General features: G+C 42.8%; 1 protein-coding gene across 1 annotated transcript; it reads left to right on the top strand.

The window, feature by feature from the left end:
• The first annotated feature begins 418 nt into the window (after positions 1-418).
• LOC125978877 (kinase non-catalytic C-lobe domain-containing protein 1) lies at positions 419-14124 on the top strand. The gene is made up of 28 exons (XM_049736721.2): positions 419-710; positions 1909-2107; positions 2724-2782; positions 2941-3087; positions 3278-3395; positions 3494-3618; positions 3770-4324; positions 4422-4536; positions 4661-4732; positions 5056-5117; positions 5360-5518; positions 5631-5708; positions 5786-5873; positions 5998-6054; positions 7274-7572; positions 8254-8344; positions 8418-8515; positions 8596-8780; positions 8912-9022; positions 9108-9255; positions 9324-9437; positions 9658-9849; positions 10030-10112; positions 10256-10412; positions 11313-11435; positions 11590-11649; positions 12316-12470; positions 12955-14124. The coding sequence occupies exons 1-28, from the start codon at positions 645-647 to the stop codon at positions 13181-13183; spliced, it is 3945 nt and encodes a 1314-aa protein (XP_049592678.1). The 5' UTR covers positions 419-644; the 3' UTR covers positions 13184-14124.
• Positions 14125-14255: the final 131 nt, after the last annotated feature.

The raw sequence follows: 14255 nt of genomic DNA, 5'->3' as shown, positions 1-14255 counted from the left end.
AGATCAGAAAACCAAGAAGGGTTTGATTTACTATGTGAAAACTGAGTGGAGGCTCAGATATCCCCCCAAAAACGTCGAAAAGGGGCTCGACTTGACTTTGACTTGAATTCCATAACTTGACAAGTGATCCTGTTTATAGTTTGATTTTTAAGCATTATAACACAGACCGACGCACAATCAAGAGAGCAAACATTATATAGACTTTTAGAATATTCATCTTGTACTGTACACTCGCGTGTATATTTATTTGTGTCAGTAAGACAATTCAATTTTGATTTAAATTTCAAATCATCTCAGCAAATCCGTGCGGTTTGCCGGTTGTGCGCGCGTATGTTTGCGCGTGCGACTGTGCGCGTGTTTGGGTGCGCAGGCGCGCGCGTGGATTAGGGCGCAGGCGCGCGCACGCGCGTGCGTTTGCGTGTATGCACACGCTATAGTAGTGGCTAGCTTGACGGCAGTCGTGAGCAACACTGACACTGACCGGCATTTTTCTGCGTCTCCGCGGGTGCATTTGGACGCACGACGGTTGCTGCTGCAGCAAGCCGGCTGGCCGGCGCTGCTCTCTGGGGGGCTTCATTGGCATGACTGCGATCGCCGTTGTCTGTGGCAAGAATAGCGTGACTCTGCCAAACTAAGTTGCTGCAATGGAGACTTCGTGGAGAGACGCATACTATGAAATAGACCATCTTCCTCCTCTGCTCGAAGATGAGGTACGTACGTCGTCGTAAGTCGAACGAGGCACGTTCGTATCATCCAGAATTGCATTTGCAGTTTACAGGTGGTTTAGTCTCTGCGGGCACATGGAATTGCTCATGACATGAATTGCAAGACTGAACGCAGGGTTGCATTTCAAATAGGATTGATTGTGTGTCAACTCCAGCCATCTCAGGAGTGAATGTGTCACACAAATACAATGCTATAGTTTTCTGTCAGTCTGACTGTGCAAAATTTGAGGTTAGTGCCACTGCCTGCATTCGTTGAGCTTTTAACACACACTGTCAACTATTATTTTCATCTGATATTTATTAACTGTGCTTGTGTGAGGATGAATGATTGGTACAAAGGAAATGGAAGGATGTCATTTGGTTGATATGTCAACAGATTTGCAGGCAAACAAATGAATTTGGTTGTATAATTGCGCTGAATGTTTCCAGCCCAAGTGCTAGAGATAACAAACTCCCTCCCACCAGCCACAAAAGCTCACACCAACACAATTACACGGGAAAATCGCACACCATCTGTGAGTTCTGCAGTCTCTTTCACTGTTCATCTCAGAAGTTCCCAGTGAAGCCCTTTGCCCGCTCTCCCCAGGATTCTCAACGCATAGCAAAGCTTATGTAGGGCAGCCTATAGGAATTGTGCCTTTCTATTATTGTCAAGGGAACCTGTCTATTTATGGCTTTGCAAGTAGCGCAACTGTGGTCATGCTGTAAGATCACATGAACACTAAAGGCAAAACAGAGCATCAGAAGTCGAATAACATCATGGGAAAAAGAATCACCTGTTAGACCGGGGGAAGCCTTAAACAGTGCGGTTGTTTGTACAAACACGAAGAGGACGGCCACAATACTATGGATGATGGAGCACCCATTAAAACTGAGGCCATTTCTGGATGTTTGCTCACAGATGACTCACTTTACTGTGTGGGTGGGTGGGTGGTTGGGTGTGCAAGCGGAGGATGTGGTAAACATTGTGTGCCAAATGGCATTGAATAATATTCTTTTTTTTCTGCTTGTAGCATGGCAGTATATTTTGAAACAAAGAATTTGCCAGTTTTAGCAGTGGTGCTTACTGTTACAATTACTTTAAAAATAAAATGGTACCGCTGGCACTTTCATCGTCGTCTTTGTGCAAAATGGTCGCCATTGTTTTGCTTATGTGAAGATAACTATAAGCGTTTGTCTCCAGGAAAATGTGTCTCTGGCAGACATCCTGACTTTGCGAGACAGCTGTCTGTGTGAGGAGGACGTGTGGGCAGTGTGCGCAGAGTGCGTTGTGGCCCTGCAGAGCATTCGACCCTCCCACCTCTTCCACACCTTGTGCATCACCCCAGACACGCTGGCCTTCAATGCGCACGGGAATGTTTGCTTTATGGAGCAGCTCAGCGGTGAGTCGATGGCACGACTGTTGGTCAATTTCTTGTTTTGTTTTTTTCCAAAACCAAAACTAACCAATCATTTTTACAAATGCCAATATTGCTATAAAGTCAAAGTATATTTATTTTTGTGATTTTATTTTTGATTTTATTTTTACTATTTCATTTTATTATACTATATTATTATTATTTTTTCAAAAATCGATGCTATTTCTTCGTCCAATAATTTGTACAAATGTCAATTAGACATTGCTATCCATTTTTGTGTTTGATATTCTGGTCTGTCTTTTTGAGTTTTTGTCCCTAATCCTCATTGTGCATTGATCCCGTCACTGATTTGCACATACAGACTAATTCCACGCCTACGCTGATCTTGTGAAAGCAACTGGCAGCCATAAAATAAAGTATTGATCAGAAGTGCTGGGTCAGCTGCGACAACATGCCCGCTATGTAGCAATCTTGCAGTTCTTTATTGTCGCACTTGTGAGGATTTGGAGCAACGTTTGGATTTATCAGTGAATTTTTATCTTTTTTTTTAACTGGATTGTTTCACTTAAGTGATGATTCATGGCTAGCAGTCAGAGATTCCAATCTACTGTAACTATTATGATAATTTTGTGTTCTCCAGATGATCCCGAGGGGCTTTTTGTGCCTCCTGAATTTGACAATACAGGCAGCACATTTGAGGTGAGAGATATTGAAAAGCTCCATTATGGTCAAAGTGACAATATAATGATTTAATGTGAAAACAAAAGTAAAGTAACACTGATGGTTTTTTCGCGTTACCTCAGACTTCGATTTAAAATACAAAGCGTTCATAATTTGTTGTTTGTGCTGGGTTGCAGGGCCATGTTTTTTCTCTGGGTTCAACCCTGTCCGCTGCACTGAATTTTGTGATCGAACCAGAACTGGAGGCTGAGCTCGGTGAAGAAACTCAAAAGCTGTTGGAGAAAATGCAGGAAAAGAAACCAGAGGATCGACCGCTCATACAGGTATTACCGAGCATAAAACAAACAAAAAAAACAAAACAAATTAAGTTTGGAAACAACACTCAAAACTCTGCGTGGACAAGAAAAAAAAAATGATAGTCAATTTATCTTGCTTCCTTATCCTGGGTCAGCATGGCTAAGACGCGTTGATTGGGCTTTCAATATTTTTCTTATGTTGAATCTTTTCTGGCAGGACATCCTCTTTCAGGCTCAAGCAAGATTGCGCAAGACCTCGTCGGCAGCCGTGTGCCGTAAATTGTCTTCTGTCGGACGACGTGTGCTCTCCATTGAATCAATATCAAATTTCCAAGGTCATTCCATTCCATTATCTGTGCTCACTGTGTCAACATTTGCTCTCTGTCCTGATTTCTGACTCGATCCCTTCCTCTCTGTCTGTGTCATTCTACAGATGGACAAGAGAACTCTGAGGCAATGTGGCAACGTGCAAAATCCCCAAAAAAGACTTCTTTTGATATTCGCAAAGACATCTATCTGAACTCTGCTAAGAAGACAAACGGTCTATCCAGACAACAGGTTGCTTTACGAACTACATAAATGATTGTCCATATAAACAAGTCCAAGGTTACAACTTCCATTCTTAGCTGCTGTGTGTTGTCCAAAATCCCTTTTGGTTTGTTTGTTTGTTGTGTGACTTTTCCCAATTTGTGCTTGTGAAATGTTGCAGGTGTGTTTGGGTTGGGACTCGTCCCTCTGGGCTGAGGATGCAGACAATGCAGACAGATGGCGCAAGGGCTTAGCAGATGAGCTGGACTGCTCCACAGCCACCGTGAGAGCCCAGCAAAGATTCAACAGAATGAAGGGGGCGCTCAATCGCTCCTGCTCTGTCCCGGACTCCAATAACCCGCCTTTTCCCACCCCGCCCCATGGAAATATTAGCGTACCCGTATCAGACCTAACTGAGATCGGAGCCAATGAGCATTTGTCTTCCAAGTCCGTTTGCGACAAGAGATCCAAACGACTCGCTCGAGGAAGGTCCTGCGAGTCGTATACGCGGAGTAGCGCAGAAGATTGCCTGAGCTCACTTGTGGATGGTCCAACATCAAGAAGAAAAAATGAAGACGCCGTCAAGTCTTCATGTCATTTGAAAGACTGTCATGAGGAAGGGAGTCCCAATTTAGCCTCATCGGGCACGTCGGCCTTTTTAGAATATGACAACTTTGGTGCTCAAATATCGAAAAAGCACAAGTGCTACGTGAGCAAAAGCAAATCTCAGGATGAGGTTAGCAAATGTCTTTTGTTTGCATCTCACATTTATGTCTGTAATGCTTATAGTAGATATGAATTCTTCCCACTGACTAAATGTTTCTTTGCTTCAGTGGAGCCCACTAAGAGAGTTACTGGCTCATTGTGGACTGGGCCTCACGGTGAATGAGCTCTGGGCTCTCTGCTACACCTGCCTGTCGTCCCTGCAGACCTATACTGACTTTCCAGGTGAGCTTCCGAATGTATGCAGGCAGTTTTTATGAACTGAAAAAAAATCTTGATGTGACGTTGGAAGACCACAGATTATTCTGAAATATCAAATGATTGTGTGCAAGCATCTTTCCTTCTTAAGCTTTCTTATCCTTGGACACGGTGTACATTAGCCACCAGGGAGAGTTGGTTTTCTCGGCACCCAAAAGCTTTGGTAAGATCACTTTTTGATTTTTCTCATTGCTTGAAGAAATCATGAAAGAGACAGACAGAGGCAATTGGCACCTCCCCAGGGACTAGTCCCGTTTTCTTTTGTTTGGTCCATGGCGAGTCCTCGGGAAGCTGCCTCTTGTTTCAATTTTCAAACCCCCAGCGTAAGAAACGCCAAATCCCGTTCACTTCTACGTAACAGTTGAAAACACAGGCAAGCCTTAGGAGAACAGACCCGGGATTCAAAAACCCAACCTCTGAACTGTAAGGAACATTCTTGTGATTTAAAAAAATAAAAGTTTTATCTCAATGATGTGTTTTTTGCAGGATCTGAGGATACGTTTTATCTTTCGCCTGAATATCAAGAGCATGGAATTGTAACTGAGAAGGTATGCATCTTAGACTAATTTGAAGGTGTTTATGCAAATGGTTTAGGTCCTACTTGGAGACAAGGAGTTACTTTGTGACCATTGGAAGTTTTGAATTTGATTGATGGCCATGACATTTGGCGTCCCTCAAGGGTCAGCCTTCGGACCCCTTTTCTTTAGTCCGTATATGCTTCACAACTTTCATGATCTTGCAACTACTATATTGCTTTGCCTTCCAATGGAAATGTTCTGTTGCTGTCCAGGCTTGTGTTTATGGGGTCGCTGCTATCTTGTGGACCACGGCAAAGTTCAATTTGTTACCCAGTCAGAAACTTGTAATGCCTCGCAAACTGAAGCGACTTCTGCTTGAGATGGCAAACAACACACCCGTGGAGAGACCTTCTATTGCCTTGGCTAAACAGGTATTATAGCCATGTTGGAATTCGTTGGCTCTTTTAGTTCCTCTGTATCCTTGTTATTCCTAGCCGGGTCTTTTTGATTTTCATAAATGATTTTCATACGCATCCATCCTAGAGCTGTTGTGACTACTTAAGCCGTCAAGGGACAAATGCTGAGACTGTGTGGAAGCAGCTCATCACGAGAGTTCATGCGGTAAATGGCATTTCATCGGTCGGTCACCATTAAGACATTTGGATGATTGTTTTCAGCCAATGCCATTTTTTTTCCAGACAGTCTCTAGATCTATCGCTGGAGAAGATTTAGCTTTGGATGACACAAACCAAAGTTTGAGTCAAGATACTTCTCATATGAGCAGTGGTAGGAATGTTTTTTTTTTTTTTCTTTCAAAACATTGAGTGTTGGTAAAGTTGAACTACCTATAACATGGCAAACAATAAACATGCAGATAATAACTAACTTTTGGTTTCCTCTTGTGTCCAAGCAACAGTGGACTCCAGCACCCGGAGACTTTCAGTTCCACAAGCACCCCCATCATACTGACCAATGAAGGGGAAGACAGCCCAAAAAATGGAATTGACGAGTAAGGACATTTGATACTGTGTTGTAATCCAAGGCGACAAAAATTTGGAGATTCACCAAAAGCATATCATTAAGCTAAGGATGATGAATTAATCCCCCCCCCCCCCCCCCCCCCCCATCATTATTACATTCTCCTAGGCCCAAAAAAATATCCTCCGCACTCTATTGGCACACTGACCGTTGCATTTAATTGAAGTATGCATAATGAAAGCAGCATTTGTGTTGTGTTTTATGCGTGTATATGTTGCCCATGGTGACAAGTTTTGTTTGACTGAATGCTGAACAGTGTTCAACCACCATTCAAGTGGTTAGTAGCCGCTCCTCTCCTCTCCTCTCCTCTCCTCTCCTCTCCTCTCCTCTCCTCTCCTCTCCTCTCCTCTCCTCTCCTCTCCTCTCCTCTCCTCTCCTCTCCTCTCCTCTCCTCTCCTCTCCTCTCCTCTCCTCTCCTCTCCTCTCCTCTCCTCTCCTCTCCTCTCCTCTCCTCTCCTCTCCTCTCCTCTCCTCTCCTCTCCTCTCCACTCTTAATGATGCAAACATGAATGTCATTGTTTTCATGTCTCTCTTCATTTATTTGCACAAAAGACTCAATCACGACGGTGAAGTGTGTTCTTGCAGATGTTTTACTCATTTGGTCTTGTGTGTTAGTCTTTTGAAAGAATCGTGAATTAGCTCCTATTGTCTTTACTGTCAGGCAGTTATTGACGGATCATTTTTTGGAGGTTGATTACCGCTGCTTATTTTATTTTTGGAAGTATTTTATTATGCAAAACGACAGAAGCGATTTACTTTTGTTTGTTTGTTTTCGACCGAGGCCTGTTTCGTTTAGGCACGCTAGCAAAATACAGGGTAAGATGGTCGAGGACACTCATTTGCATCCGTGGTGTGATCCTCTGTCAAATATGATTGTCTAAGGAGGTTGAGGAGGCAAATGGAAAAACATGGTGAGAAAAGGAGTTGAAGATGAATTGCCCTCGAGCTCACGGCTTTCACAGCGGAGTCATTGTTGTTGTGTTGAAATACAAGCGCCTCCCCATTGCCAATGGCTGTCTCAATCTTTTGCTCTTTAATAACCCAATCTTGTTTTTTTCTTTTTTCTTCACTGCCCATGTGATTCAATCATCTCTCTTTTGTTTCTCCTGGCTGGCCCATCTCTGCGCACTCCTCCTTGGTGTAAGCAGACATGGACGCCGGGCTCAGTGAGGGAGACTGCTTGGCCGGGGCCAGCCACGAAAGCCCGTCTGAAGCCCGTTATACTAGTGATGACCAGATGAGTCGTGATCGCTCGGAGGAATTGGACGACAGGCATTCTCAGCTTTCAGAGCAGCTCATCTCACCGGGATCCAGAGCAGACCTGTACTTCAGGCCGGCCTGGGACTTGGCTTTGTTTGAAGAAGACTGTTTTAGCTCCGAAGTGATCCAGTATGCCTTGAGTCTTGGCCAGTACAGAGGATCGTCGTGCCTGGATGTGAAAACACAGGTGGGTGAAGATTAGAAATTCTGTTCCAGCGACTCATGTTTGACCTTCAACTAAGTGCTGCTCTTTTATTATTATTAGAATGGATGCCCGTTCAGAACCCGTGGATTCGCCTAGTCACATGTTTTTTTTCTTCTGTAGTTTGCAGGGAATTCTCTTTTTTTAATATGCCTCGCTCCCTCTTTTTCTTTACAACCTACTATATCGGAGGTTCATCAGCATTTTTTTAACATTTGTGCCGGATTAATACATTCCAGTCAGACAAACGCTGATTCATTTACCACCTGGAATGGAATTCTACTTTTTTATTTGCTGAAAGTAGAGCACAGTCAAGCTTTGGGGTAAAATGAAATTTGCGATAATTGCAAGTTCTTTTCTGCAAACTGGATCTGAATATTAAAATGGTTGAACTTGGCCCTTGGCAAAGAAAGTTATCATTTGCAAACGAATGCTAATGATTTGTCTTTGTGTTTGCGCATTTTAGTGACCCACTTCTCTGTAGGAAAGCTTGAAATAGCAACCAACAACTCATCGGAAGAGTCAATCGACTGTAATTTCGCACAGTTTGCTTCAAAGGATCTGTTGCCATAGTGATGAGGGATAAAAAAGGAAAATGATTGAAAAGGGCCAATGTGAAATAAATAAAGATGTGCTAGGAGACTTTGTGGCGTTTGTGTTACATAGGAGCTGCAGCAGCAACTGATGATTGAAACACGGAATCTTAAGAAAATGAGAACATTCTACCAGAAACTAATTCAGCAAGACAGACAAAAAGGTTTGTTGCCAATCTATAACATATTGTCTCTTAATGCAAAGTGTTCAAAAAAATAATAATGTTTGTCCCAAAGGATTTGAAAACAAAGGAATCCTTTCCAAAGTCAAGGCCCAGCTTGAAGAACTGAGATCTAAAGTGATCTTCTTGGATAATGTGAAGAAATATCTTCAGGTGCTACCAAAGAACTTCTACTCCATACTTCTCTCAACATTTGCTTTATGTCCAAACCAAAGTTTTTTGCTTTTGTGCAGACACAGCGTGTGGATCAGCGGGGTTTAGACGTGGCACTACTGCCATCTTTGTCTGCTTGTGGCCTGAAGTCTTTGGCTGCCCAAAGCCCTGAGGACACTTCATTCTTGAGCTTTGCAACTTGTCCAGGAAAAAGAAATCTGCAAGCAGGGACTCCTCTCGGTCTCATGGCATACCTTTATGCGAGGTATTGATCTTTTTCCTACCGTGAGAAATCATTATCAGAAATTTGATACATTTTTATTTTCCCCATAATTTGGACCAAGCAATCTGAATATTTACCTGGGTCAATTTTTGGTCCATTTTGTCTTTAAACAGAAATGCTGCTTCCGAGGGCTTCATCCAGCAGTTCCTGTACACTTATCGCTTTTTCTGCACTTGTGAGCACTTACTGCAGTTTATCATGGAGACGTTCATCAGTGCAGTGAGGTAAAATCATCAATGAGCAGGGTATAAGCTTCAATGGCAAATGTTGCTCAATGACATGAACATCTTGTTTTGTTTTCCATGACAGAGAAGGTCCCGACAGATCCGAAAAAGATGCTAACGTCTTCCATCGCAGTTTGGACTTGTTGCATGTATGGATTCTAGATTGCAAAATGGTTGACTTCACGCCAAAGTCTAACATTGTGGGGGTTTTAGAAAACTTCCTTCGTACTGTGGTAAACATATCATCGGAACGTACATATTTTACTATCTACTGCCAAATCTGATTCTTGTTTTGCGCCAGGTAATCCCCGTAGATAGTCGAGGGCACGTCCTTCTCGCTGCTCTGCAAAATCCTCCGAGGAAAATTTGGAGCACAAGGAGAGGGAGTCAAATCCAATGTGTGGCTGAGGATCAGGTGAGGAATAGAAAAAGAAAATGTCCTTTATTCATCTCTGTTATCAAAGGGACTGTTTTGGTCTACTGAGGGATATTTCAAGCTACCAGTCTTGAATAGTGTCCAACCAAAATGTCCTGAACGTTGATTTGAAAGCCATTCTATTCAAACAATAATGGAATACTACTGTGATTGTTGGATAACTACCACACTCTTTAATTCCCATAATTGTATTCTTAAGTGGGGGATATCAAGAGTGGTGGAATCTTCAGCTTCCATTGCAAAAGAGGACTTCTCCATAGCTGCAGCTCTGCCTGTGCCTTGCTACAGCTCCCTGGTGGATGAGCCTTCCAGCAGTCATGAGAAACTCACCTTTAGTCAGAAAAAATGCAATGTGCAGCAAGTAGCTCAGCAACTCACTCTCCTGCAGCAGGTATGTTTAAAAAAAAAAAAAAAGCCAGCAAACAACACAAGTCCATTTTCCCAAGTAAAATATTGCAGATGGCATGCACTCCAGCAAGATATTTTGCATGCTTTTTATTGCCCACTAGATAGAGCTATTTCTCCATGGATGTGTAATGAATGTCACATAGTACAATGTTTTGAAATGCAGGACGTTTTCCAAGGATGTCATCCAGTCCATTTCCTCAATTCCAGAATACAAGGCATCAGAGACAAGCCCGTAAGGGAAAACAAGTAAGTTCTCCCCTTTCATTCTTTTTATTTCCATAAATGATCCAATTGTTATTCTTTTTCTCCACAATGTGCTGGGAAAAAAATAAACAGCATTCAAAATCAGGTTCATAAGTTTTCCCTAACATCCGTACGGGTCCCAACAGCTCCTCGGGTACTGGCTCCCAACAAATTCCACCAGTAGAGAGCAGCAGACTGTCACACGCATCAGAGTCCGAGTCGCGCCTCCAGCAGCTGCTCGCTTACTCTGACACCGTTATGAAATGGGTTGCTGGTGAAATAGTCATTTGTGACTCAATCAAGGTGAGGTACAATCCATTAGTGGAGCCGAATAATAACAATAATCATAATAATGCATTTCATTTATAATGGCTTATACTTCTCTCTGCTATTGGAATTACCAAGAGACATTTTGGGTGATGTGTTGTTGAGGTATGCTCTCCATGATATGGTTTCTATTATGTTTTGTTCAAATGTTGATTTATTGTAGTTATTCTTTTCTTGTTGTAATGACAGAATAAGTCAGGGGTGTCAAACTCATTTTTTTCGCGGGCCACATTGTAGTCATAGCTTCTTTCGGAGGGCCATTATGACTGTCAACCCAAATAAATGTATGAGCACCTCAAATTATATGCAGGAAAAAGCTACAAAACAAACTTACAAATAACTCGTTTTCAAATCAGACAAGTAAAAACTGGTCAAATATTTAAAGAATATATATATTTAAGTGAAGACGATTTGCAATTGTAGTTATGACACACGAGTTTGATCCACAATTTGTCTTGGCGGGCCACATAAAATGATGTGGCGGGCCGTATCTGGCCCCCGGCCGGGCCTTGAGTTTGACACCAGTGGTCTAAGTGAAGACACCTGTGTTAATTAAGTGGGCGTGTTTAATAAAAGGCCTTCCTGCATGCTGCGCAGTGGGGTCGGCCCTACTAGCCGTTGTTGCAGTCGGGTCGGCCTCCACGTCGTTCTTTATTTTATTCCGCTGTGTTCGGTGCAACATGTGTGTACAGTGAATCCTGAAAATGCTCATTCTATGCCTTTATGACAGCACTCTACTGATCAACATACGCTACCATTGAAATGTTTGGGTGTGACTTAGAAATGTCCTTATTTTTCAAATAATGGCTGCATTGCATCGTGTCTTCAGTTTCACCTTTCAAATGACTGATTTTTACATGCTCTCCTCTCAACCAGGAACAAGTTGCCTTGCTGACCAAGTACCTGTGGATTGGGAAGCATTGCTATGAATCCCGCAATTTTGCTACAGCCATGCAGGTCCTTGAAGGTTTGGAGAACACCATTGTCAGGCAATTACCAGTAGGTTGACTCACATTTTTTTTTTCTTTCCAATGTCTAAGTCTCAAGATGTGTAGTAGAAATGACTTTCAGCAAAATACACTGTTTTACTTTCGGGGGGGGGGGTTACAGTATGGTGACTAGAATGTAATGTCTTCTTCCTTTTCTACCACAGGCTTGGAAACATCTGTCTTCCAAGATGCTTGAGATCTTGGAAGAGCTACGAGCCGTGCAGGTGCACGTGTGTGTGTGTGTCTGTGTGTGCATGCGTGTACACTCGGGGATTGCAAAGAGCTGAAGGCTAGTCTGGCCACATATTGTGAAAGTGAGCTTCAGGGCAAAGAAATCAATCGGAAAACAACTTCAAGCAGGTTTGCTCGCATAGATGCGCTTACAGCTGGCATTTCCACTAAAGCGTATCTTCAAAAGAACCTCATGCATCTTGGTGAGAACGCTTACATGTCTCCCATGTGTAAAGTACTTGGACTTTGGAACAAGGAGTTGCACGGGTCTCATTGCTGTCTACTGTCAAGGTGCCCTTGAGCAAGGCACTGAAGTGAACACCGCCAATATTCTTTGCTTCTACTTACAGTACTTGACTATGACTCGTCTAATGGCTCACACTCTCAGTCATAGTTCAACCCAAAGTTGTTTGATTTGTTAGTCACGCCTTCAAGTTCCTGAAGAACAAAGAGCCCTTCCTCAAATCTCCAACATGTGAAATAATTTCAATGGGTAGAACATAGGATTCAGCCCAAGGCCTTATTCATGAAGTCATTGATTGAGCAATCTTGCTAGTTTCTGTTGTCTAAGTGTGCCTCCAGCAATTGTGACTGTCCCGCAAGTCCTCTTTTCTTGCGGGACCTGATGTGTACGTATGGATTCGCTTCTTTATCCTCAGGTGTTTCTGAAGAGTGATAACCTGTGTCTGATAGCGGAAGAACAAAAGAGAAGACCTACTCTTCCCTCGGCGCACATCCTGGCCATGCATATTCAACAGCTGGAAATCGGAGCCTTCGCGCTCACCACCGGCGCTTACAAGTGGACCAAGCTTCGGTAGGATCAAAAACAGGTGGTAGGGTATTGAATAGTATCATATTCTAGAACAAACTAAAAATTCCCTTTGCTAAAATTGGCTTCATTTATTGCATAGCAAGTATCCATCAGTGGCAGCGAGCCACTCCTTCAGTCAACCTGCGCAGATGCTGAGTCACAGGGGCAGTTGAATGAAGGAAGGAAGGAAGGAAGGAAAGGGTGCCACTGCTGTAGCAGATGGTGCCCATGGGAGCTGGCTTTGATTGGAAAAGAGCTTGCGGTCCAGATGCTTCACAGCCGCTGGGTAGAAGCCAGATGCTCGGGTCATAACATCTAGCAGAGACAAGCAGAGCTACAGCTGCTTGGGCTGAACCCAGGGTCCTTCATGTTGTCTCCAAATTAGGTCACAGAAAAAATGCCCAAGCTAAAAATCACATGAGCTGCAATCAACATTTTTCATGTATGTACTGTTTTTCTATTCATCATTTTCCTCTCGCTTTAAAAGGAGGATAGCTAAGGTGGTGAGTCAGGTCCACGCCTTCCAGGAGCTGGTATTCACCTACAGCCCCGACCGGGACATGCAGGCCTACCTTTGCCGGCGCATCACCGAGCTCGGCAACCGTGACATCGACCTCCGGCAGCCTGCTGCTGCCGCCGATGCCTGGCGGTCCGCCGAGCGTCAAACGAGGAGGGTTCAGGAAATGCTGACAAAGGTCAAGGCCTCCCTCCAGTGAGTCCTGCCCCCAGAAGGTCCCAGTCAGCGAGCCATAGCTGAACCGCTGCAATGAATTCTGTTACCATGGCATCTTGAACTTTTCTACAACAAACATTCTATCATATCAGGTAAGACAGCCAGATAGACTTTAGTTCTGACCCACAAGAAATTGTGAAAAGTGACTGTTGGCAAGCACGCATGCTGGCTAGAAAGAGCATATCGCAAATATGGAACATTTAAAAAAATTATTTATATTCTTGACTTGTATCATCTCCAAACATAGTGCGGTCTGTCTAAGTTTGAAAATATGCTTGTTTTTGTTTTTTTAATACCAGTCCTGTACAAATTTAGAATTGTATGAGTTTCCAAAATAGCAAATCAATGCTATTACTAAAGACCTTGCTATTTCAGAGCATGACCAAAGTAAATGACACTTTGAGTTATGATAGCACGTTTAGTTTTAGTGGCTATTCTCTCCAGCAGACACGCAGTGAAGATTGAATGTGGCTTGTCATGAGAATATGATTAAGACAGATTTGACATCGAGAAATGACATTTTGTCCCTCTCTCACCAAATTGTGTTATAGTCCATTTGAGCATTGTAGGTTAGGCTATTTTTAGGATGTGGAACTTGCGCTTGCATTGTGTGCTGTTTTACTTATTTGCTGTCTTTTAATGACTGATAACGTTTTAGTTCAATCTTCTGCCAAATCATATGAACCAAAATAACCTGTGTGATGAGATGCATTTTACGGACTTTTATTTTCCAGATATTTCTGCTATACACTACATGGATCAAAGCTTAACTTGTATTTACTTTACCCATTAAACAGATGTACAGTATTTTACAGCTGTCTTTTGAATAATACTGAATTCCTTGAACAGTTTCATTTTTAATTTGTTTTTATTTACTTTCTGGCTCAGATTTAGCCTACAATAAAAACGCAAGAAAGATTGAAAGCTTTTGTATTTTTCTTGGTACAATACAATATTCAGAAAAGTCATCTTCTAGTGTAAGTGAACTAAATATTGCAATCAATAGGATGGGTGCAGCTTTTAAAATGAGTGATAACGTTCATGTATCGGGCAAC

The sequence above is a fragment of the Syngnathus scovelli genome, chromosome 12, assembly GCF_024217435.2.
Source record: "Syngnathus scovelli strain Florida chromosome 12, RoL_Ssco_1.2, whole genome shotgun sequence".
In the NCBI taxonomy this organism is placed as follows: Eukaryota; Metazoa; Chordata; class Actinopteri; order Syngnathiformes; family Syngnathidae; genus Syngnathus; species Syngnathus scovelli.
The sequence above is the reverse complement of the archived record's forward strand: the minus strand, read 5'-3'. Positions and strand labels throughout refer to the sequence as shown.